Genomic DNA, 23386 nt, shown 5'->3' on the forward strand with positions numbered 1-23386 from the left:
ATGAAGCACAGTTCCATTGCACAGGATACATTTTTTTTTCCTTTCAGTTTTTTCTTGAACTATCATTTTTGTTGAAAACAATAGGTTCCTGTAAGGGATCCTGTGTTTTATACTGAATATTAATCCCAAGTGCCTTTCACAACGTTCCTTGAGTACTCTAGGCATAAAGGAAATAGAGATAAGCCCTATTATAGTGAAGGCATGCTTACAGCTTTTACTACAGAACTCATTCAGGTTGATTAAGCCATCTGTGATATTAGACCGAATACTGCTGGCACTGCTGTGGCCACCTGTGCATTTTCAGGCACACCCACTCACAACTTCCTGTTCTTCATATATCCCTGTATGGCTTCTACTCACTGCAAGTCAGAGGGTGATGTGTCCTGCGGCTGCTCCTCCACCACATTGCCCTGCTCCAGATTTTTGGCCAGGGCCCTGATTTGAAGCCCATGGTGCTGCAAAGTTACCCTGCTCCTCCCACGGCCTTAAAAGGGGCAGGGAGTCAAGAGTAGTTCAGCAGACTGACTGCTGTAATATCTGGGGGACCACCTTTTCAAAAGGTAAAAGTGGGACACATGCAGGAGCCCCGCCTCCTCTGTGGCCCTGCCCCTGCTCCGCCTCTCCTCCCCAAGGCCCCACCCCCTGGCCAGGCCAGAAGCCAGAGCCAGACTGTGGTAAGAGCCACCCGGGGAGCCCGTAGGGTTGCCAACCTTCCAGGATTGGCCTGGAGTCTCCCGGAATCGGTATCGATCTCCCGGTGACTATTGAAAGCAATCCAGGAGATTTTAACAGGATATTTTAAGAAAGTGACATTATATCATGTTGGAAAAAAAATCTCCCGGAATAGCTTCAGTCAGAGTTGGCAACCCCAGGAACTCCAGACCCTGGTTGCGGGACTGGGAGTGCCCGAGAGCAGCCTCTGGCCCATGTCCCTGCCCCTTGGAGCGTGCTGCCGAGAGCAGGTGGAAGGCCCGGGCTCCCTGTGTGGCTGTTACTACTGCCCAACTCCAGCTTTTGGAATGGCCATGAAGCGGGGACTTGGGGCAAGGGGGTGGAGGGGTTAAGGCCCACGTCAGCCCCCCCACACCACCACCACCAGGAGGAAGCTAGTGCCACCCCTGAACCTGGGGCAGGCGCAGAGCAGCAGTACAGGAAATCCGGGATAAATGCTGTCCCGGATTCATTCAGCCCGGGACTGGGACTTGAATGCTGCATTTCGAGATTGTACCACCCAATTTGAGATGGGTGGTCACCCTAATATCAGCAGTAGTGAGCAAGGCTGAGATTTTTCAAAAGAGTTTAAGGTAGGGTGACCAAATGTCCTGATTTTATAGGGACAGTCCCGATATTTGGGGCTTTTCTTATATAGACTCCTATTACCCCCCACCCTCTGTCCTGATTTTTCACACTTGCTGTCTGATCAGCCTAGTTTAAGGGGAGTTGGGCTCCTGTATCCCTTGGGCATCTTTGCTGTAGGACGGGCGTAGAGGCAACTGTCAGCACCGCTTCTGTGATTTTACTGACTGAAAATGAAGTTAGCACATTGCAAGCTATTATGAGCTAGACAGTGCCTAGTCTTTACTCAGTCATGCAGGTGAATAGGAGGGAGTAAGGATTCACCTCATCACACCCTTGTGTGGCCACATAAAGGCTACCAACTCTAGGTGCTGTGGCTCCCCACAGGATGATCTCAACAGGGAGCATCAGCGATTATGCTGCGCCACGGCCATGCCCTCCCTCCATGTGCAGGAGGCAGTATATGGAACTCTATATAGGGTGTTACAAATTGCTCCCCCACACCCCCTTCACCCAAGCAAAATCCTTATTATAGTATACAGAAAGTACAACCTAGCCCTAATTGTCTGAGTACCCAACTTTAGAAGCCAGAGTAAGTGAGGGAGTCAGGAATTGAACACAGGAGTCTTGAGGCAGCTCCAAGCTGGAAATAGAGATAGCAATTTATAGTAAGAATGATGTATGACTTCACTACATGAAACATACAAAGATGTGTAAAATAAATGTATATTTTAAGTCACACAACTGTAAATGTAAGAACTTGCAGGTGAAAGAAGAGCTCCAGTATTTATTTGAGCCAGACGGTGGGGTGCTTGAAGATAGCAAGTTTTTGATAAATGGACATCATTATAAGAACTTCTTCAAAGATTTGCCACTATTGGAAGAGGCACACTTGCATACTCACAGCAGACAGGTGGTGCTGGGTTGACAAGGTTCCGTACTTCACAAGGGAGAATTCCAGAGCTTGCTCCAACTGGCAGAAAGACAGTAAACATGACAAATGTATTCCTTTTAATATGCACATTTTAGAGATACTCTTCAAACATACAGTTTCATTCCTTTCATGGCATGGAATAGACTGTTCAAAAGACTGTGAAATACTGAAATAAATTAAATAGCTTCTGAAGAAGAAAAAGTTGGTGGTGAAAAAGTGGTGTTTTTCTGCTGAGTTTCTGTGCATTCAGGGTCTGTGGATCTTCCAGCCTGGAATAGCCTCCTTTGGAGCCAGAGTCCCAGATGTAGATCTGCTTATTTAAAATATGCTGCCTACTAGGGATGGGCAAAACTTCCCAAACCTTGGATCCAGACGCTGTCCAATTCCAGGGGGACTCACACATAAACCCCCAGATTTAGGCCTGCTTCCGTCCTGTGCCACATTTTAGGGCAGCACACTCAACCCACAGACCAATCTATAAAAAGCGTTGGGATGGTCCAATATGAGACCCACCTTACAGGTGAGTTTCTATGCCCATGGGGCACCCTAGAGCGACCCCATGCTCCTGTCTTCCCCAGCCCCCACTCTACAACTGTGTTATTGTGTAGCTTCCCCACAGTCCTCACATCAAACATTCTTCTATCTCTAACAATTCCTGCCTAGTTTTCATGCTGTAGCTAATTGGAATCAGTTCCAATTAATTACAAAACACATTGTCTTCAAGTAAATTAATACTCAGGGTCTCACTCTCTTTAAGCCCTAATGCTAAAACCCATGTATTAATTCAGTGGAGTTACTTCCAATTTACACCAGTGTACTGAGGCCAGAATCAGGCCCCCTGAGAACACTTTGTCAAGGGCCAGAGGATAAAGACAAGTTAATATCATACAGTAAAGTGTAGGTAAATATTTCAGTACTTAGCTACTAAGTTTAGGGCCAGCTTAGCAATGCTTTCCATTATTCATCTAGGCAAATTTACACTTACCTTATTTTCTGATTTTCTCTTTGAACATTTGCTAATAAAATAATGTGTTTTGCACAATCTGAAATGGGTGTTGGGAGTTAGTAGGGGCACTAATTGATAGGCAACCTGGAGAGATAAACTGTACTCTGACTTCACGCTGATTTGAAAGGCAATGTCTCTGATGTGTATATGGCAAATGGCCCCTGCAACCTATGATTATCTTTATTGCTATCTACACTATTAGCAGACACCTTTCTGTGGTAGGTTTAGATTTCTGTTTTTCTGTTTTTAGTTCCTCTTGCCTACATTTCTTCCAATATTTTCATCATTGCAAAATAGGAATGTCTTTCCTCTGAACCTCATTTTAGGGCAGGATCAAGCAATTCATATATTAACACAGTAATGAACAGTTTCATATGGGCTCTTACTTTGAAACATCCTTGTTTTAGAGAAATAGCATATTTAAAAGCAGGATTTAAATGGAATGTTTGATTGCACTGTAAAATCAATCCCTTTGTTAGCATCCTTCTAAAGCAATTAAAAGATGTGCTTGCATACTACCAATTGTTGACCTCTGCATCTGTATTTATGCAATACACCTATAGAAGAGAGAAAGCATTTTGTTTAAATTAGGCCTGGTCTACACTACAGAGTTAAGTCGATGCAAGGCAGCTTACGTTGACCTAACTCTGTAGGTGGCTACACTAAGGCCATGTCTACACTACCACTTATGGCTAGGGTGACCAGACAGCAAGTGTGAAAAATCGGGACGGGGTGGGGGGTAATAGGAGCCTATATAAGAAAAAGACCCAAAAATCAGGACTGTCCCAATAAAATCGGGACATCTGGTCACCCTACTTGTGTCAGCAAAACTTATGTTGCTCAGGGGTGTGTAAATAACACACATAACCCCCACCGAGCAACATAAGTTTTGCCGGCATAAGTGGTAGCGTGCACTGTACAATGTCAGTGGGAGAGTGTCTCCTGACAACATACCTACTGCCGCTTATGGAGGTGGTTTGATTATGTTGACAGGAGAGCTCTCTCCCACCAGAACAGAGCGGCTACACAAGCAATCTTACAGCTGTATTGGTACAGCTGCGCTGTTGTAAGCTCGTTAGGGTAGACATGGCCTTAATAAGCACGACAGCGAGGAAGAATGCTTATGTCAATGTAGATAGGTTGACGCAGTGTCAATGTCGACACTTCATTGCTTACATGGACTGTTGCTGCCTCTCAAGAGCTGTCCCACAATGCCCCAAACTGACAGTTAAATCAGTGCAAGTGCTCCTAGTGAGGACACGCACCACCAACATAAGGAGCATAATGTGGACATGCAAAAGCAATTTAATTACATGGATAGAACTGCTGAATTTAGTTACATAGATAGAACTACTGAATTCAGGCTGTGACAGCTCTATGAAGGTAAATGATCATCATTTAACATGTTTTAGCTTAAAGGCTTATAATAACAATAAGAAAATGCCAAAGAGGTGGGTGATTATCCTGAGATAATCACACTTCTGAGCATTGTAGAATTTAGCTACTCCTCCCTCTTCCCTCAACACTCCAGGGTGTGATTATTTCATTAAAACTTTATTCTCTGGTGTGCATTCATGCCAAAATGTTAAAAGCCAAGGGTTTGCATTCTAATTAAAATGCGTCTTGTTTTCATGTGTCCTCATGAGTGTCGGTGTTGGGTTTTCTGCTGTAAAATCTGGAATAATATTGAGAGGCTCTTTTGGAAACAAAGCAAAATGTTAATGCAAGGCAAGTAATAATGCCAGTTACAAGTTTGCCTTCTTCCCACTCCTGTCCAAACATGCCGGTATTTTAACAAGTAATGTAAATAGGACTATTTTTTACTTTGCTACAGACTTGGTGTCTCCTTAGTAAGTCGCAATCTTTTGGTGTCTCTGTTTCCCATCTGTAAACTGGAGAAAATAATTCTGACCTATCTCATAAGGTGCTGTGAGGATAAGTTACTAATGTATGTCAGAGGAGCCTGGATATTACAGTACTACAGAAAAGCCTATACAATTTTTCTCAGAGTGAAAGCTTTCAAAAGCAGGGACTGTGTGTCCCTGTTTGTACAAAGCTTTGTCCAACAGGACCCAACAGGGACTTCTGGGTGCTATGATAATATAAATAATGAATATTACTAATAATAAATTAATAGTTTGTAGTATGTCTTGGAATTAGATTGCAAGTTCCTGAGGCAATGGACTTCATCTTCCTACATGTTTGTAAAGTACCATGTGCATTTATGATGCAACATAATTAATAATATTCACACAGAATTCAGCTCTAACTTTGTTTTAGGGGATGACATTTCAAATCCTATTAATTTTAGAGACCCCTTGGAAATTTCTATCCAGATGCTACATTTACAATTAAGGATAACAACTTTCCGGGGGGGGGGGGGGAGAGGCTTTATTTACAGGAATATAGGAGTTTATCAATGACCTGATGAGTGAGTATGACAGGCTGTCTCTCCTTTTTTACTGGTTACCAAGGTAGCAAGATTACTAAGTACAAAGTATGAAATCATCTCTTCTTAGCAATAAGTAATGCAACATAGAACAAAGTGCTTCTGCTGACTGCTCCTCTCAAAATCCTCCCAAAAGGACATTGACAGATAGTGCTCACTATCTTAAGCACCACCCAGGCTTGGCCTGAAGTAGGCAGAAAAATGTATTCTGGTTAACAGAGCAATTCAAGCCAATTCTTAGGGCTACAACGCTGGACTCTCCCTTCTTGGTAGAGTGATCAGATGCCCCGATTTTATATGGACAGTCCTGATATTCGGGGCTTTGTCTTATATAGGCACCTATTACCCCCCGACCCTCTGTCCCAATTTTTCACACTTGCTATCTGGTCACCCTACTTCTTGGCCTCTCAGTATCTACATGCTCCTTTTTACCTCTCTGGGACCAGCTGCTCCAACCCGTGTGTGTGAAACCTCCATACGGCCCATGACTAGGAGCCCCCCAAAACCTTTGACCTAAATTGTTTAAGGCAATGCTCACACCACTGGGATTTACGTTCAGCTGAGTAATGCACCAGGATTTGGAGTATTTTATCTTGCCATTGCCAAAAATCCAGCTTCTTTCACTTCTGAGCAAGTGTCATAGCTCTAGCAAAATCAGTAAATGTGGAGCAGACAACCAGGCCTTGGAATTTCTTCCATTTTCCCAGAAGTGAATACATGGATAATAGTCACTGCCTCTCCCCATCTGTGTAACCGGGGCACTTTGTCTTTTGGCACACCCCTCATCTAGCTGCGGATCTTAGAATCTAGCTAGTTTCTGAAGAGGAGCATCAATATCCTCCAGTATATGACCAGGGACTTTAGCCTGAGGCGTTAGTGTGGCATAGCTCCTTCAGAAAGAACATGCTGATCTTATAAAGTTGAGATGTCTTTTGGAACAATCCAGAAGATACCATGGCTTTGCACAGTGTCTTTTCTCAGAAGCAAACCACAAAGGACCAATGAATGGAAAGGTGTGTGCTGGATACCAGAGAAAGAGTGGAAGGAAATGGGTGAGAATTAGGGACTGCAACAAAGAGAATGATGGTTAGAATGGATGCAAGGTCTTACCTGGTTTCTTTCTGAAAGGAAAGCTGAGCAGAGGGGCAGTTGGCAGATGTTGGATAGCCTTATTCTCGAGCAATGCTTCTTCAAGGAGTCTGTGCTCTTAAGACCATTGCACCAGAACATGAGTGTTGGGATGAAACAGATCATTCCCAACTAGGGATACCGCTTCTAAGGCCTCTCAAAGGGTTCCCTGTAGTTTTTCCTTTTTTGGCTAGAGTGTTTTTAGGGAGTCTCCTTCCAACTGTGGCTTTTGCCAGAAAAGTCGCTGGTCCTTCCTCTGGGAGCCATACTCCACTATCTATGATAGCATAGAAGGTGGATAAGCTTTGTCTTTTGGATTGGTCCTGAGTCTTGCAACAAACTCCGATCACTTCCTTGAAAGAAGGGTAGAGGGGCAAGCTGGACTCTCAGAATTGGAAGGTAGGATCAGGTGGCCAAAAAGTGCCTCCTGTGGTTAATTTATTGTTTCCTGAGCAAGGCATGAGCTGCCCCTCCTATTCATATGGTTAAAGAGGTCAGACGGAAAGGAGCTTTCAAATATGTGGAGCTGGCTTTTATGTTCTAATGGAGAGAGAGAGAGAGGCTCCCACAGTGCGGGAAGAGCAAAACAAGGCATTGGGGAGAAATCACTCAGATTTACTTTGTTTTAATGTTTAGGTTTTGTACTTGGACCTGGTCACCACCAGTGTAGAAAGGGGCTGTTCATGTTAAAGAGAAGGTTGTTCTACTGGGTTTCAGGACAGAAGGGACTCATTTTGGCACCATCACTGATAAGTGACTCATTTCGTGTATTTCCTCTCAATCCACTCAGGGCTCCTGGAAATCTGCAGAGTCAGAGAGGAACCCTGCCAAATCAGAAATGACCTATTTGAAACATCTGATAGACTTTTTCTCCTGCATAAGACTTTCCCTGCTAGAAGTTATTTTGAGCAGTATGCCCAGGGTGCTGCCTAAGCTACCCAGGAGCAAAAGGCAGAGAAGAAAGGACAGGGCTTAGGTCTAGAGTCTCAAAGGTATTTAGGTGTCTAAGTCCCATTGATCTGAGCTTTAGGTGCCTGCTTGATACACTGGAAGGAAGTGCCTCTTTATGCTCAAGATTCTCAGGTGTGAAACCTCTCCTAGAGTTAGAGGCCTAAGCCAGCTGTCCTTTTGCATAAAAAAAAAAGAGACCCACCCCCCTGTAACCAAGAGCCCAACCATTTTTGTAACATGCCTTGGGAGGAAAGAAACATAGAAAGGCCACTGACTTTTTGGCAGTGGCTGGTCTACTGAGTTTCATGGGCTTCTTCATTTTCTGGTTGCAGCCACAGCATTTTCAACTGCTCCCTGGGCTCTGCCTCAGGGGCACCGTGTTTGAGCACCAGTCAAAAGCAGCATGGTCCAGGTCAGAGAAGACGGTTTCTATGGCAACAGAGCTACACTTGCTCCCAGAACTCCTGCAGAGAGACATGAGGTTTGGTCAGGCTGCTATGCCTTAGAAGGACCCCTTCCCAGTCTATACCTCCTATAAAAAACCCACAGCTGAATGACTTTCTCTGATTCTCCAATGTATTCTAGAGGAAGGATCTTCACTCCAGCTGAAATGCAGTGGATGAAGCCATTGCATTTTCTGTTACATTGTTAGGTATAAGTCACATCTGCCATGGTAACACAGCCTCTAATAATTACAAATAATCTTAATGTCTCCCAATTACCTGTGATAAATCTGTAAAGACTTGTGGAAACAGATACAGACAGCCTGTGTTAGAGGATTCTTCTAGATCATTAGCATATAGCTACTACTCAGCAGAAGGAGACTGAAAAATCACCAGTGCCACTGGGATTCTTTTGGGTTCTGGAAGTTTTACCCTTTCCACAGGGACTTAAGGAAAGTATGGATCACTGGTGGTTAATATCTTTTGCTGGTAAGGCAATGCTCCTGTTTTCTTAACTCTCCCACCCGAGGGGCTTCATTACTTCTTTCTTTATGTGCTTCAGCCCATTCTCAGTGGCCTCTCCTCCATTTCTAAAATATCAACATTAGGCTCAAGCTTCATTTTCTCATACAAAAACTGTACACTGTTACATTTCTTCAGTCATGACTCTTAAGGCAGATTTTCTTGGAACATCTGAGCCTTTGAAATATTTAATTGAAAAACAAGTGAACTTTCTTTTAAGACCAGTATATGAAAAACAAATTTGGGGAAATAGAAAGAAAAGGAAATTTGACATATCCTGTGGTGGGAAGAGGAGATGGAGGAAGAAAGGGGGCCTTTATCTCTCTTCTGCACAAGGAAAGTGGACTTTGTGTGATTTTGAATAGGTGTAGGAATTGAAAAAAAACAGGGGAATCCATAGGTATGCTGTTCTAATGGTTGGGAACTCAAAACAACTGTTAGTGCAGTCCACAGGAGTGGCTGTCCCTATAGGATAAAGGGTGCATTTCATCACCAAATACTTCTCTTTATTTTTTGTCAGCTTCCAGCATTTCATGCAATATGGTTTTACTGAGGGAGGAAAGGTTAACTTAAATTCTCTTCTTCTTTTACAAATTAGAAATAAAACAGTATAGCAGTTAATATACAACTAAGTTATGAAATATGGCAACCTTTCACTAAAGCAGATATTGGTGATTATTCTTTGTAAAAGGCTACTACCTGGCCATTAGCATAGTTCTGAGGTTTAGAGACTGTTCGACCAGATGTCTGCTTCAAAAAGTACAAGTTGAGGTTGGAAACAATGTTTTGAAACATTTCACTAGGCCTTCTAATAAAAGATGAAATAATAAGACTTTCAAATCTGAAACATTTCAATGTTTGTATTGGTGTATTTATTCCACAGTAAAAATAAAAACAGTACTTCAATTAAAAAATATAATTTGACAAAAGGAAAAGGACAAAAACTAGTATAGTTGGTGTTACAATACAGAAGTCTGCCTAAATTCAACGTTGCTACCAGCAGCTGTGTTCATAGATGGTATTAGATTTGGACACCATAACCCTGTCATATTACTCACTGAAAGTACAAATTTAAGTAACCATGTTTCCATCATTAATGCTATATCAGCATTTGGACGAATCTCTGTGCTGCACCTGCTAATGTGAATTCTTAGTGAACATGTATGAAAAGAAAAATAGACTTGTCATCAAATAGTAAATTACACAAATCACTTACTGCTTCTGTAAACCCTCAGTACCCTACAATACCCCCCCACCCCCCTTTTTCTTACCCTTGAGAGAATGTGGATGTTAAGGCAGAGCTTGACACAATTAAGTTTTCATTTCCAATTTAACATTGTTGAAAGGCAGGTGGCAAGTTTTACCACCCTAAAGTGCTCAGAGGCTGTTGTAAGACAATTGTTTGTCTGGTTTACATTGGGGTGGGAAAGACGACTGGAGACGTGACAAGCAAAAACACATTGACTTTCACTCTTAAATATTAACTTTGATATTTATCTCGCTTTCCAATGCATTAGAAGGTAGCCATTTTCAAAACATTTTCTTTAATGTCTTTATTTGAAGAATTCACAACATACAATCACAGGATTAAGTAGTAAACACAAAGGGGTAATACCCTACTGTTCCTTCAGAGAAATGCTGAATAAGTCCCATTAGTTATGGTTCATTCACTTCTTGGATTTTGGTTGTGAGGCCATGTAGAGAGCTACCAAACAGTAGATGGTCCCTCCTATTGTTAGAGCCATAGTGGTCCGATATAGCAGCTGATCAGGAACTCCTCGTTTCAGATGTACTGGCAATCCATCAGCCTTCTTTGGGACAAGAAAAACCACAGCAAATGAAAGAAAAAAAAAAAAAAAGTTGAGTGTATGCTGACCACCACAAACAAGCTACTGCAACTAAAATAAAGAGAATGAGAGAATTGGAGAGGGTAAAGAAAAACCTCCACAAACCTCTATGTAACTAATCCTCCAACAGAACTTAGGGTTTCTTCCTGTAGCTGCACAAAGGCAAGAGCAGGCTATTTTTATTTTAAGTGCAGCTATTTGGTTTTATTATATGCACCTTGCAAATTGTAGGCACAAACATGCCTTGGAATATTTTCTCAAAATCCTTTATCATAAAAGGCACCTGACTGAAAAGTGTCAGTAACTAGAGAATGGGAGAGGATTTGTATAAAATTAATTGTTGTTCACCAATTCAGCATTACATGTGCAAATAAAAATGGCATGCAAGAGAGAACTGTGTACATTTTAAAAAGCACAACCCCTTGTCATTCTCATAAAAACAGAATGTTATATGGAGGTTCTATTCTTTAATATTAAAGAACGCCTATAAAAATATGAACTCATCAGTCCCTCCCAAACAAGTTGTTAATCCACAGAGATAAACAAAGACTCTGGAGGACACTACATATACCCTTATTCCATAGGTTCTGAGCACCAACAAACATTTACATAGCAGTTTATAAACAATTTAAAATTACTCAACACCAAACAAACCAGGGATCATCCAGTTTGTTCCTTGCATTCAGAAGCTTTGTTGGATCATAAGCATGTCATATGTTCCAAGAAAGAAAACATTTACAACTGACCTGAATGTGATAAGCACATGTAGCAGTGCAAAGAAAGGAGATCTGATATTTTTCTCCTTTCTAGGAAATGTCCTGCCAATACAAGGATTCCTGTGCAGAGTATCAAGCTACAAACATTCAACTATAGGATGTTATGAAAATTACTATAAACCCTTTCAGAAAAAGGGTCACATTTACATCCTTTGGACCAAATGTTGCAGAATTTGAGTTACACCAATGCATGCCCTCTGGTGCGGACCCACTGATGGCATTGCACAGGTGCAATGAAGGACAGATTATGGCCCACTATCTTCAGCCCTTTTTATTTAAATTTGCTCTTAGTAAAGCTTTTCTTCTTACCTGAAATAGCTTCTGGAGGTCCGGCACCTTGTTCTTACCCAAATAAGAAACACCTGCTGGCGAATCGGAGGCAAGTTTAGTTGGTGTTCCAAAAATCAGAGTTGGTGATTCTGTGGATGCCAGTGGCTTGAGTCCCTGAAAATAGAGATTTAAGTGTTGAGTACCTGGATATTTAACAGCTGAAAAGAATGTACCGCTAACCATGTTCCAAGCAAACAAATTACCAAAGCTAAGATGAAAAAGCATTATGGAGAGATAGCTAACCTGGCTACAGCCCCCCTACCTAAAAAATAAATAAATAAATGACATCCAATTACAAATATATTGGAAGTGACTGTCAAATTTCTCAGCTAGCTTTGGCTCAGGGACTTGACAAATTCACTTGCCATTTGTAAGTCAACTTTCCATGGTGAATGAGATTCTACATGTTTTTTTCAAAAGTTTCTAGCCCTTATTGCAGAGAGGGCCTTCCAAATGTGAAATTAAAGTCAAAGTAGTGTTTCCCTGAAATGGTAGTCAGCCTGAAATAAAAGTGAAGAGTGCCTCAAGGCCCAAATTCTACCCCAATGCACTGCCTGAACAGCAGGGGAATTCCTCAGACACCTGGGGGGAAATGACTGACAAACAAAGAAAGACCTAATGATTGCTGCAGGCAGTGGCACACACCTTAAATGAAGGTGTGGAAATAGTCTGGGGGAAATGATTAGAACCATCTCCACTTTGTACAAGTACAGCAGGTGCTACTGGATAAGACAGGACACTGTTAAGCAGGAATAATCACCTCCTCCAGCACTCAGCTGGTACTGCTTCTGCTGCTATTCCCCATCCCTCAAGTCTCTACTGACTGAGCCATAATTTAAACCTTTATTTCAGATCATGTTCTCTGATTTGATACCATAAATCCTATTTATTGGAGAGGTTTTCATGTACACTACTCAAAGTTATGGTTCCCCCAGCAACTGTAAGGCAGCCTGCTTGCATATATCTCTATATTTATTACTACACATGGAGTTAAGTTATGCCTTCATGTGTGTGCAGTGTCATAAGATACGGCTTTCGCAGTAACCCTAAGTTTTCTGATTTATCCACATAAATGGAGAAATATGCATTAATACAACAGCGATGCTGAGATTTTAGTTTGATAGTTTTTAAATTCAGATTAATGCAAACTCTGATTCAATGCAATGGGCAAAGTCCTGGCCCTATTGAAATCAATGGAAATTTTGCGACTGACTTCACAGAGCTCAGTATTTCACCGTAGGGTTTAGTTCTAAAAGATGCTTGAGATTTTTGTAGTGCAGTTAGTAAAATACTAGATTACAATATGTAGTTGAGGACTTTATTTTCTCTATTAATAAACCAAATTACATTATATGAAAAACATTAGTCTTCATTAAAGAATAAATCAACAGCAAATCTAAAGTTTTATAAGTAACTGAGTAAACCGTTTTGAAAACTGGCTAAAAAAAATCTTTTAGCCTGAGAACAACCATGAGATCTCAAAGTAATTCTCAGAGGTTAAAAACTCCTAAAGATAATGAAATGGTCTTAATCAAGACTAAGACGACCATTTCACTATCATCCATTACCTTTAGGAGTTTTTTCTACTATGATGCGAAGCATTTAGTGTAATAAAAGCATTTAGATTTGCAAAATTGAATCGGTTACTACATCAAAATATCTTGTGATCTTTCTCCCTTGTATTAACAAATTACTTTTCAGTTGTCTATTCGAGTCAATCTTATATTCTGGAGCCTTCCCAATCACAAAAGAAATGTTGTATTACACAAATTAAAAACTAAGTGGATGACAATCTACTACAAGTGATGCAGTTTAACAAACTGAACTCCCATGGACTTCCCACATAGGTGATGTTACACCATACTTAACCAGCTGGTGACTTTACCAGCTGTAACAGTCCTCCCCACCCTTTGCTCTAACTGTCTGGAACTGTCATCTCTCTCCCTCCAGCACTTCCTTTTTTAAATTTTACCTTAAAATTCAGATGGTTATCCTTCATTGGGAGTGAGCCATCCCCAAGCCACCTCCCCACACTTACTGGACCCCCTCCAGTTCCTCCTCACTGCAAGTAATCTGCTCCTTTCCTACTTAGATTTTAGACTGTCACTACTATTATCTACTATATAAAAACAGAATTGTGTTGTATGCACTGAGGTCATAGTACATTGCAAGCCATTTCAATAAGTGATCATCATCCATCCTGAATTCTTCATCCCATGCCTATCTACCAAGATGTATCTTTATTGGTTAATAAAAAATAAAGCTTTCACAGTAGATCACTTTAAAAAAAAAAACTTGCATTTTAAACCACTGCCACCCATTGTGCACTGTATAGGGTTTTGATTAGGCTAGTAAGACATCCATGCTTACTATGAGTTACTGTGTAGCTGTTAAAGTTTTAAAGACACATAATGCACTGAGGTTCTCTTTTTTTATTGCACCAATAAGGACATACATCAAAATATTTTCAAGTAATAAAGGAAATTCAAACCTGACTTTCCCCTAGAATGACACTTAATCCAAGGTCATGGATCAGAAAAGTGGTGACAGTCACTCAATACTGACAAGCAAGCTTAATTTGCCTTAGCCTCTCTTCACACTATTTTTTTTTTTTTGGTTATTGGAGTTAGTCAAGAATGTATCAAAAAGAGCAAGGTCAGTGGTATTTTCACAGAGGAAAGAGAAACCAGGACTGGGAATTTAGGTGAAGTGGGGGGTGAAACTGGGACAGGATGAGGGGAGACTGATCTGATCAGGTGCACAGTGTGAAATGGAATAGCTGGGCAAAGACTGGATCAAGGAGCTGATAGAGGGAGATTGGAACGGTGAACCAGTGAGAATGTTGAAGTGGGGAAAGGGTGCTGTGCAAAAATATACACATTTAATTATATATTCACATACTATCATGAATATGTACAAGGGAAGTGAATTAAGGGTTCTCAACATCCAAACTGAATATAGTCATATGTGGACTCAGATCTTTCATATTGCAGCAATATCCAAAACACCTTCCAATACCCATAATTAAAAAGCAATAAAAACCATAATGTACTTAAAACAAATGCCACTGAATTATGTCCACTTTTCAGCATTACTCTCCATTTTCAACATTTTGCTATATAGTCAAAGAAAGTCTTTACAACAGAGCTGCTGAAGCTGCCACTCTAGGACTTAGTCAAGGTGTCAGAGATGGTCAGTACATGGAGCTTTAGGATGAACTTTTGTCTCACTTGCCCACAGCCTCATCCTGTTTGCATTTTGTTAACACAATGCAGATAAGAGTTTAGAATATTTCTTTAATACACGACACCACACATTGAGAGAGAGAGAGAGAGACTCGCTCGAAGTGAATTAGATTGAGGGGGAAGGGAAGAAGATACATCGCTCATAGTTTATGCTTGAAAAACAAATTAAGTTAAAGTGTTACAGAATGTGTTTTTAAAAAGAGGCATTTATGAATTCACTAACCCTTAACACCTATCATATTTATCAAGCCTGTGTCAATCAACAGCAAAATTTCTGAATACATTTGTCACAAATTCAGGAATATCAAAACTAGTCTATACTAGGAAATGTTTGGTGGTATAGAAATGTCTCAAAAAATGAACCTATTCCACCACCAACCTTGATACAGTTATACTGAAAAAAGTTTCTAGTGTAGACCTGGCCTAAAACTATTTGAAAGTAGTTCCACTATTGATCTCAAATGTCACTCCATTTCCCTACATTAAGATTCTCAATGGAAAGTGGCCGAACAGCCCACCTGTCCACTGTAACTGAAGGTACATCACTGGCAGAAAGTCAGGTGTCTACAACTGACTGAGAACCACAAGCAACATCTTCACTATGATGATCTGTGCGCTACTGGCACGGTGAGCTGAGAAAAGGAAATCAGTTTTGCTCAACCATTCCTTAAGGCAGATTTTGTTGTATGTACGACATTAAGGGCTTGTCTACACTGGCACTTTACAGCGCTGATACTTTCTCGCTCAGGGGTGTGAAAAATACACCCCTGCACGCAGCAAGTTTCAGCGCTGTGAAGCGCCAGCGTAAACAGCGCACCAGCGCTTATGTCTCTTGTGGAGGTGGGTTTTTTAGAGCGCTGGTAGAGCTCTCTCCCAGCACTCTGCTGTGACTATACAAGCCACGTTAAAGCGCTGCAGCAGTAGCGCTTTACCATTGACAGTGTAGACTAGCCCTAAGTATCGTGTTAAAGCACTGTTCCTATTGCATATATCGGGGTTCTCAACTTTTTTTCCCCAGAACCCCTTTCCCCTCCCCAACAAGCTATAAAAACTCCAGGACACAACAGGAAGGTGGGGGGGGGGTCGTCTTGGAGCTCTGGACTCCAGCCGAGCCCTCAGGCATAGGCATAGTTTTACTTCTATTTTGGTGGACAGGGCCCAGAGGGGCTCAGGCCAACTCCACATGTCAGGGCCTGGGGAGGGAGTGCCACCTCCACTCCCTGACTCACCTCAGCAGACCACCCAGCCAGTCTGAATTGTGGGGGAGGGAGGGTGCAACCAAAAATTATAACTCAAATGGGGCAAGGGCAGGCTCAGTTCAAAAAGTTTGAAAACTGCTCAGGGTGCAGGCAGGAGGTAGCCAAGAGCAGTGGGCAAGCATGGGAATAGGATGCAGGAACAGAAAGAGCTAGAAGCAGTGTGCCAGAAGGGCCCCCACCTGAGGCTGCTGCTCCCTGAGGGCTCTGCCAGCCCCAGAGCAGGACCCCCCCAACCCAGGCAGCTCTTACCGGCTGCACAAGCAGTCAAAGAGGGCTGGGAGCTGTGGAACAGTCTCAGCCACAGACACCAGCTGGCATTAGCCAGAGCAGCAGCTGCCACTCCTCCCCCACCCCCGAGGCCTTCCAATGCAGGGACAACCAGGGCTCGGGATTTCAGCACCACAGCTTCAGACTTTAGCCCCACTAAGGGCGCCAAGACTCGGGGTTCCAGGCTTCAGCTGCAGGCCCCGTTAAACAGCTTGAGAACCGTTGGCAGACATGGCTATGCTTCAGTAACATTAAAGTCCCAACATAACCTGACAAAGACCAAACAATTTTCAAATGCTAAAGATTAAATGAATTGTGATTAAATATTACAGTACTATTAGTGTAGATATTTTTCAGTACATTCTAAGTGGAATCCCACTGCCTCAAAAAAGTACTGACTAATGACATTGTGATGTTTTACAATGGAGCAGGCAGAACTGAGGCTCAAGTCCTATATGCACGACAATCTAATTTTAAGGCTACCATCCTTGAGACACCCTTATAACTTGTACAACCAAGTTACCATAGAATCTTTGTGGAGAATCACAAAGAAAAAAAAGTGGGTTTAATTTTTCCAGCAATACCCTAAAATGGGTCCTGTCCTGCAATATATATCCACCTCATAGAATCATATCAAAATTATTTAAGTTCTAAAACTGACCTTCAGAGCAAAACTTCCACATCATTACATTTATAAAGACAAAACAATGGTGAAAATTAAATATAGTTCAAGAAGGTTTAAGATTACAAGTGCAAAAAGCAAGTTGTTTTAAAAAGGTGAATTCTGATTTTTTAATAGCAGGTACTTTCCCTATAAACTTCAGGGTTACACAAAGCATCTTATTTTAAGCTATAAATTCCATGCCCTAAGACTATTTAGACAAGTTTTCTAAGTCACACAACCATACATTCCCCAATTCTCAGTTACACTGCAGCACTTCTAGCACAAAGCATCAAAGCCAGCATGGGAAGTCCTAGCAGGATCACTCTAGTGGCATAATGCTAGTACCCTCCTATGCCACTCTCCATTCCCCATACAAGGTTCCCTGCACCTTGGTGATCCCTACCTACTGTGATAACTCCATGAGTTGACTATCTAAAGCAGGATGCTCTAACAAACAAAGGGAGGCTCCAGCACACAACCAGCCCAGAATCAAGGAAGTGCCAAAGTTGTCTTAATGGCACCTTTGCTCTACCCACTTAGGCCATATCTGAAGACTGGGTCCTTTATAATCCAAGCCAAATACAGAAGAGCCTGTATTTCTTCACCAATACAATGCTATATTTGCAACAAACATTATTGAAGGGAGATAACATTCGTAAGACATCTTTTTATCCAAACAAGTGCTCTACATAAAAAACATGGGAGCACTGAGCATATAAAATTCCATTTTTCCACTATATCCTCCGAAAAAACAGCTCTTGATGATCTGAGTTGATTTTACACATCAAAGGACTTCATATGATTTTTATGGGATTTTTTAACACCCCAGAGAGAACACAGGGTATTCAGGAGAAAAGTTTCTTCCCCAGCTGAATATTTATTCCCCCTCCCCAAAAAGATGTTAAAACCCAAATCTAGATTCTTTCCATGCAATACTATCTGTGAAATTGTACAGGTTTGCAGAGACCCTTCTATTGATTGAAAGAGACAGGAATTTGTCTGGGTATACAGTAAATTATAAAAGGGTTCCATTTTAATAATTCTGTTCTAAAAATATTACAGCAGGACATTAGTCTTGAATAGTGATATCTGCAGAATATATGGCTACCCTTAATACACACCTAAATGAACATTAGGGTCAGGTAACAGAGGAAATTCTCTCTTTAACTCGCGTGTGTGTTTTTTGCCTCTGCCTTTGTATGAAGTAATAAATATTTAAGTTTACATGTAGAATGGAAGTATTTCTTACCAACCCAACCAGTTGCACCAGAAATAGTTCAGAAGGAGGTGCTCAGACTATAGTTTGGAGTAGTCAATTCTACAAGGAAAAATGTATTCAACTAAGGATGCTCAGGCTTGACTTTAAATCAAGACTTAAGGCTGCTAGACCTGGGAGATACTCAAGTTTCTCAAGTTTCAAGTTGTCAGAGACCAGATCCATCATAAGGATGCCCAAGACACTCCTAGGGGCTGAGAGTGCAGTAGGAGCTGCTATGGCAGCTCTAAACAACATGCGGATTCACTTGTGCTAGGAGAATCCTCCCATGGCCAAGCCTTGAGGGCAGAATCTACCTATTTCCTACTTTCATTTTCAAGTAGATGGATATTTCCCACTTTTTGGACTTGCCTATTAGGATGCAGGAGATGCACCTTATTTGCAGGGCTTTAAAAATTAACCCAGCAACCACTTACTCAGGGCTAAATACACAATGCTCCACACCCTCTTCCAAGCAACATCTGTTGTGAATGGTTTCTTAGTAGTCAAGTACCACTCCTGGCTTGGGCCTGAAGAGCCTACTAACTTGGTTGAACTTAGAGACCCCAGTTAATGCCACACCAAACTCTTCTCCCTTCCACCACATACAAATAAATGAGTTAGTGCTGCCACTCACAACACACATCAAATCAGTTAATTTTCTTGCATGGAAGGTGGCACACTTACATGGCCCTGTGTGGGTCCTCCCTTGCTATCTCAATAAGAGACAAGCATGGGGACAAACACCATGCCTGCAACAGCGGAAGCAACACTGGGGGTTGTGTGTGCTGGCGCCTATACCAGAATTACACCCCTAACCAACAAAAGCCCTAGTGTAGACTCTAAGAGTTCTTTTGCTAGTGTAGTTCATTTCATACAGGAAACTAGTATAAACCACATCAGCAAAAGAACTTGTTTGCTGATATAGTTATACTGGCAAGCTCTCTTTAGTGTAGAGCTGGCTTTCTAGTGTAGAAAACCTCTTTTGGGTGAAGATTGATTTTTTTTAAAAATATTTTATCTACTCTGCAGTGATCAATTTTTATTTAAGTTTTATTTAAAAAGCCTACGTTAAAACCTAAAGCTATTATAATCTACTAACAATTCAAATTAAACGCAACAAATATTAAGCAGTATGTTTGCTCCCAAGGTCTAAATAGAGTCAAACTACTGGACTGGTGGAAGTCAATGGCTAATAACCTGGAACCAGGGTTTGTTGAAATGCTAAGCCAATTTTTGATAGCAATAAAGAATATTTTCTTCATTTCAGCTTATTCAACTAGTTCAATTCAATGCCTAGTTCATTCAGAGTTAAGAAATCAATTGGGAATTGAAAAAACATGAAAGTGTGTTTAAGCATGAAAGCTTTTCTTCTTCCATTCTATGAATAAAAGCTAGGTGTGTGTGGGGGGGAATAATATCTACTAGTTCTAAAATCTTGACGCACACATGATCAAATAGCATCAGTTCAAGTCACTAACTAGAGATACCACCTTTGTTTGAAAAATCAGTTTTAAAAGCAAAAATTATTTTTTTGCTTGTATATCCAGAATATTTAAGGTAGTTTTACTTAATTGTTTAAAATTCTGTTTTGTGCATTTAATTGAATTTCCATCCAAATACAGGATGACACAAATTGCAAGTTAAAAAAAACAAAAACAAAAAAACACAAACCATCCAGTAAACAGGTAAGCTATATATTTACTTAAATAAATGTACACAGATACAGTGCATCCTCCTTGTTAGCAAAAGCACCAAGTTTAGCGTAAAGGCTACATACAGCAGGTAATCAAACATTTTAATTGTTACTAACCAGTAAGACTCTCTCTTTAGAAAAATAACTAAAAAGTGAAAAAATTAAAATTGATTATTTAAATCAATGCTTCCTGCCTGCTGAGTTAAATGATTAAAATCAGTGATTTAAATAGCTTTGATTTAAATCAATCCACCATGCATCAATTTATGCTCAGCTCATAATTAGAAAGTTTCTCTTTATAACTGTAAGCACAAGACATATTCTTTAAAGAAAAAGAGAAAAAACCACACACTAAGGGTACATCTACACTACCTGCCAGATTCACAGGTAGCGATTATCGTATGTAGTGTAGACACAATAAATCGATCCCTGATCACTCTCCCGTTGACTGTTTATTTGTGATGTTTGACTGTATATGCAAAAATTTGCATACAGTGTGTCACCAATACAGTGTAAATTAAGGAAAAGAGTAAGTTAAACAACAAAAATGACACTACAAGTGACATCATATGGATTTGTCTTCCAAAACTGAGGGAACAAGGAATAGATGGATTAATGTCTCAGGCTTTCAACACAGACCTTTGATTTTACTGGATCCCAACCAAGGAAACGGTAAGCATTCATGGATACCAATTCAATCTTTGCTTTTATCTGATTTTTACCTGAAAACATATCAGAGCTCTTCACTGTTAATAAAAAGCTTTGGAAGCTTGAAGCTGAGAAATTATGGCATTCGGTTTGAAGAAAAGAAGCTGGTGAATATGCATACTTTGTTTAACTAAGACTCTGTCTGCACTTGGAAGTAGCATTATTTCAGCAGTCAGTTGTCACAGACTCATAGAAGATTAGGGTTGGAAGAGACCTCAGGAGGTCATCTAGTCCAGCCCCAACAAAATCATCCCAGCCAGGGCTTTGCGTTGTCCAGTACAAACAAGATCCAAAACTCTCCCCCGCTTAAGACAAACCAGCCCCATTTTACAGGTGGGTAATAAACGGAGCAGCAGGAGGGATGAGGTGACTTGCCCAAGGTCACACGGCAGGTCAGTGGCAGGGCCAGGAACCGGACCCGTAGAGAGCTCCCTGAGGGCATCACTTCCCGCCCCGCCAGGCCAGGCCCCGAGGGAAGGACACACACCCTGTCCCCTTGGGCGCCACGTTAAGAGCTGACCCGACTGCCGTGAAGGTGGCCGCGGCAGGGACTCCGGCCGCGCAGGAAGGGAAACCGCCCCACCCCGCGCGCGAGGCAACCGACCCGCCGCCACACACAGAGGCCTCCGCGCCCGTCGCCTGAAGGTCACCGCGCCACACGTGACGGGCCGCCTGGCCCACAGCCCGTCTGCCGCGGAGTCTCCCGCTCCAAGCCCCGCGGGGCGCGGCACGGCACAGGGAGGACGGTGAAGGTCAACGACTCTGTGGCGCCGGCCACGCGCTCACCTGGGGCACGTAGGCGGCGGACGCCACCGCCCCGACCAGCTTCTGGCTGAAGCCGCTGAACTTATAATACATGGCGCCGGGCTCTCCGCACACGCCGCGCCGCTTCCCCGCAGGCACCCGGCCGGCCGCGACGCGCTCCAAGGAAGGACCCGACCCGACCCGACTCTCCCCGCCGCTTCCTCAGCCTGCAGGGCCCCGGCGCAGGAAGGCAGTTTTGAAGGCGGCTACGCCGAGTGCCGGTAGAACAAACTCGGAAACCAGCCAAAAGCGCTGCCTGCGAGACTTGCGTGATAACGGCGAGTCCTTCGTGGATTGCGGGAGCGCGAACTGCCCCCGGGTTCTGTAGCGAGCACTAAGTAGGCGACAGTTTCCAATCAGGCAGCAGCTGGGCAGCCTAATACGCCTGCGCACTTGGACTCCGGACGCGGGATTTAGGCCCTCGCCGCTCCGCCTCCAGGGAAAGGACCGAGAGCCATCCAATCAGCTGCGGGGAGCTGTTAAACCCCGCCTCCTGCATAGCAACTGTTGCTAGCTGGGGACGCTTCCTTGCCACGTGTGTGCCGCGTGCAAGGGCAGCGAAGCTGTGGGCCGGGTAGGCCGGGCACGATCGCTGGGCTCATGGGGCGGCTGCCGCTGTGGGGGGGGGCCCGGGTGGGGCGGCAGGGCAAGGTGCCCAGGGAGGGGCGTCCGGTGGGTGAAAGGCGCTAACTGAGCGGGCGGTGCCGCTCCCTGAACCCCAGCGAGGGAGGGGGCCGGCGAGGGGCGTCCCTGATTCTTCAGAGCTTCTCAGCAGGTTTCACCTGCGGAGCCAGGGCCGGATTAACCTTTTGTGTGCCTGGTGCCAAACTTATTTGTGGGCCCCCATGGGAGCAATGGAACATGGTGGGGGGAGGTCAGTCCCCAGATGGAGGAGCCAGCTAAGGACAATGGGACATGGCATGGCAGGGGCAGCCCAGCTCCGCCCGCCTAATGCAAGGGCACTATTTACAAACCGGCAGTTGCCAGACACAGAGTGGCCCACCCGGCCCTGTGCTGCCAGCATGCCCCTTCCCCTCAGGGGGCATGCCCATGCCACGCCACACAGTCCCCCCACCCAACATCCTCCTGACTCCCTATGACCAAAGCCCCCTGAGAGCCACTATGCCCAGTGCTCTCCCAGACCCCACCACACAAATGCACAGCGCCCTGCACAACACCACCCCTGCCCAGCGCCTCCCTGCTCATAGCCCCACCACAACTGCCCAGCACCCCCCACAGAACCCCCACTCCCTAGTGCCCCAACATAGACATCTTCCTCGCCCTCTCACAGCCCAGCACCCCGCCCCCGCAAGAAACCCACTCCCCCATGCCCAGTGTCCAGGCCGCACTCACTGAGCTTGCTGGGAGGCAACTGTTTCTGCCAGGCTGAGCCGGCAGTGCAGCCAGAGCTGGTCCCCGGGGCGGGGAATCGCTCCAGTCAGGAGGGTGTGATCAGCTAGGCCAGGGCCTAGCCTGGCCGGGTTCCCTCAAGATGCACTTCCCCTGGCAGGGCCCAGCCAAGCTCCCTGCATGTCCCTTTCCCCACCCCCATCCCCCTGGCTGAAACTGGCTAGGCCTCTGCAGCAGTTCCAGGTGGCTCAGCTCTGGGGAGACAGGTGGGGCCCCACAGGTGGTGGGAAGCAGAGGTGCACTGGGGTCTGGCCGGGAGGCAGAGAGGAGCAGGGAGGTGAGGCCGAGGAGGCAGCAGGTGGGCAGGCCAACAGGAGCAAATGGTGGGCATGGGGAGCCAGAGGGGTCTCAGGGTTTAGTGCAAGCGGAGCAGGCTAGAGCCCCTTCTGAGCATGG

The 23386-nt window shown here is 43.5% G+C and overlaps 1 protein-coding gene across 3 annotated transcripts; it reads right to left on the reverse strand.

Moving 5' to 3' along the window:
• Positions 1 to 9582: 9582 nt before the first annotated feature.
• Positions 9583 to 21843, reverse strand: LOC123367694 (cytochrome c oxidase subunit 7A-related protein, mitochondrial). Of its 3 annotated transcripts, none has more exons than XM_045012110.1 (3): positions 21563 to 21843; positions 11662 to 11796; positions 9583 to 10537 (listed from the first exon to the last, which is right to left on the reverse strand). In XM_045012110.1, the coding sequence occupies exons 1-3, from the start codon at positions 21632 to 21634 to the stop codon at positions 10397 to 10399; spliced, it is 348 nt and encodes a 115-aa protein (XP_044868045.1). In that variant the 5' UTR covers positions 21635 to 21843; the 3' UTR covers positions 9583 to 10396. The 3 variants fall into 3 exon arrangements, with proteins under 3 accessions (XP_044868045.1, XP_044868044.1, XP_044868046.1); XM_045012109.1 differs by having other exon boundaries at positions 9583 to 10540; positions 21563 to 21832; XM_045012111.1 differs by lacking the exon at positions 21563 to 21843 and adding an exon at positions 13655 to 13696 and having other exon boundaries at positions 9583 to 10540.
• Positions 21844 to 23386: the final 1543 nt, after the last annotated feature.

The sequence above is a fragment of the Mauremys mutica genome, chromosome 3, assembly GCF_020497125.1.
Source record: "Mauremys mutica isolate MM-2020 ecotype Southern chromosome 3, ASM2049712v1, whole genome shotgun sequence".
In the NCBI taxonomy this organism is placed as follows: Eukaryota; Metazoa; Chordata; order Testudines; family Geoemydidae; genus Mauremys; species Mauremys mutica.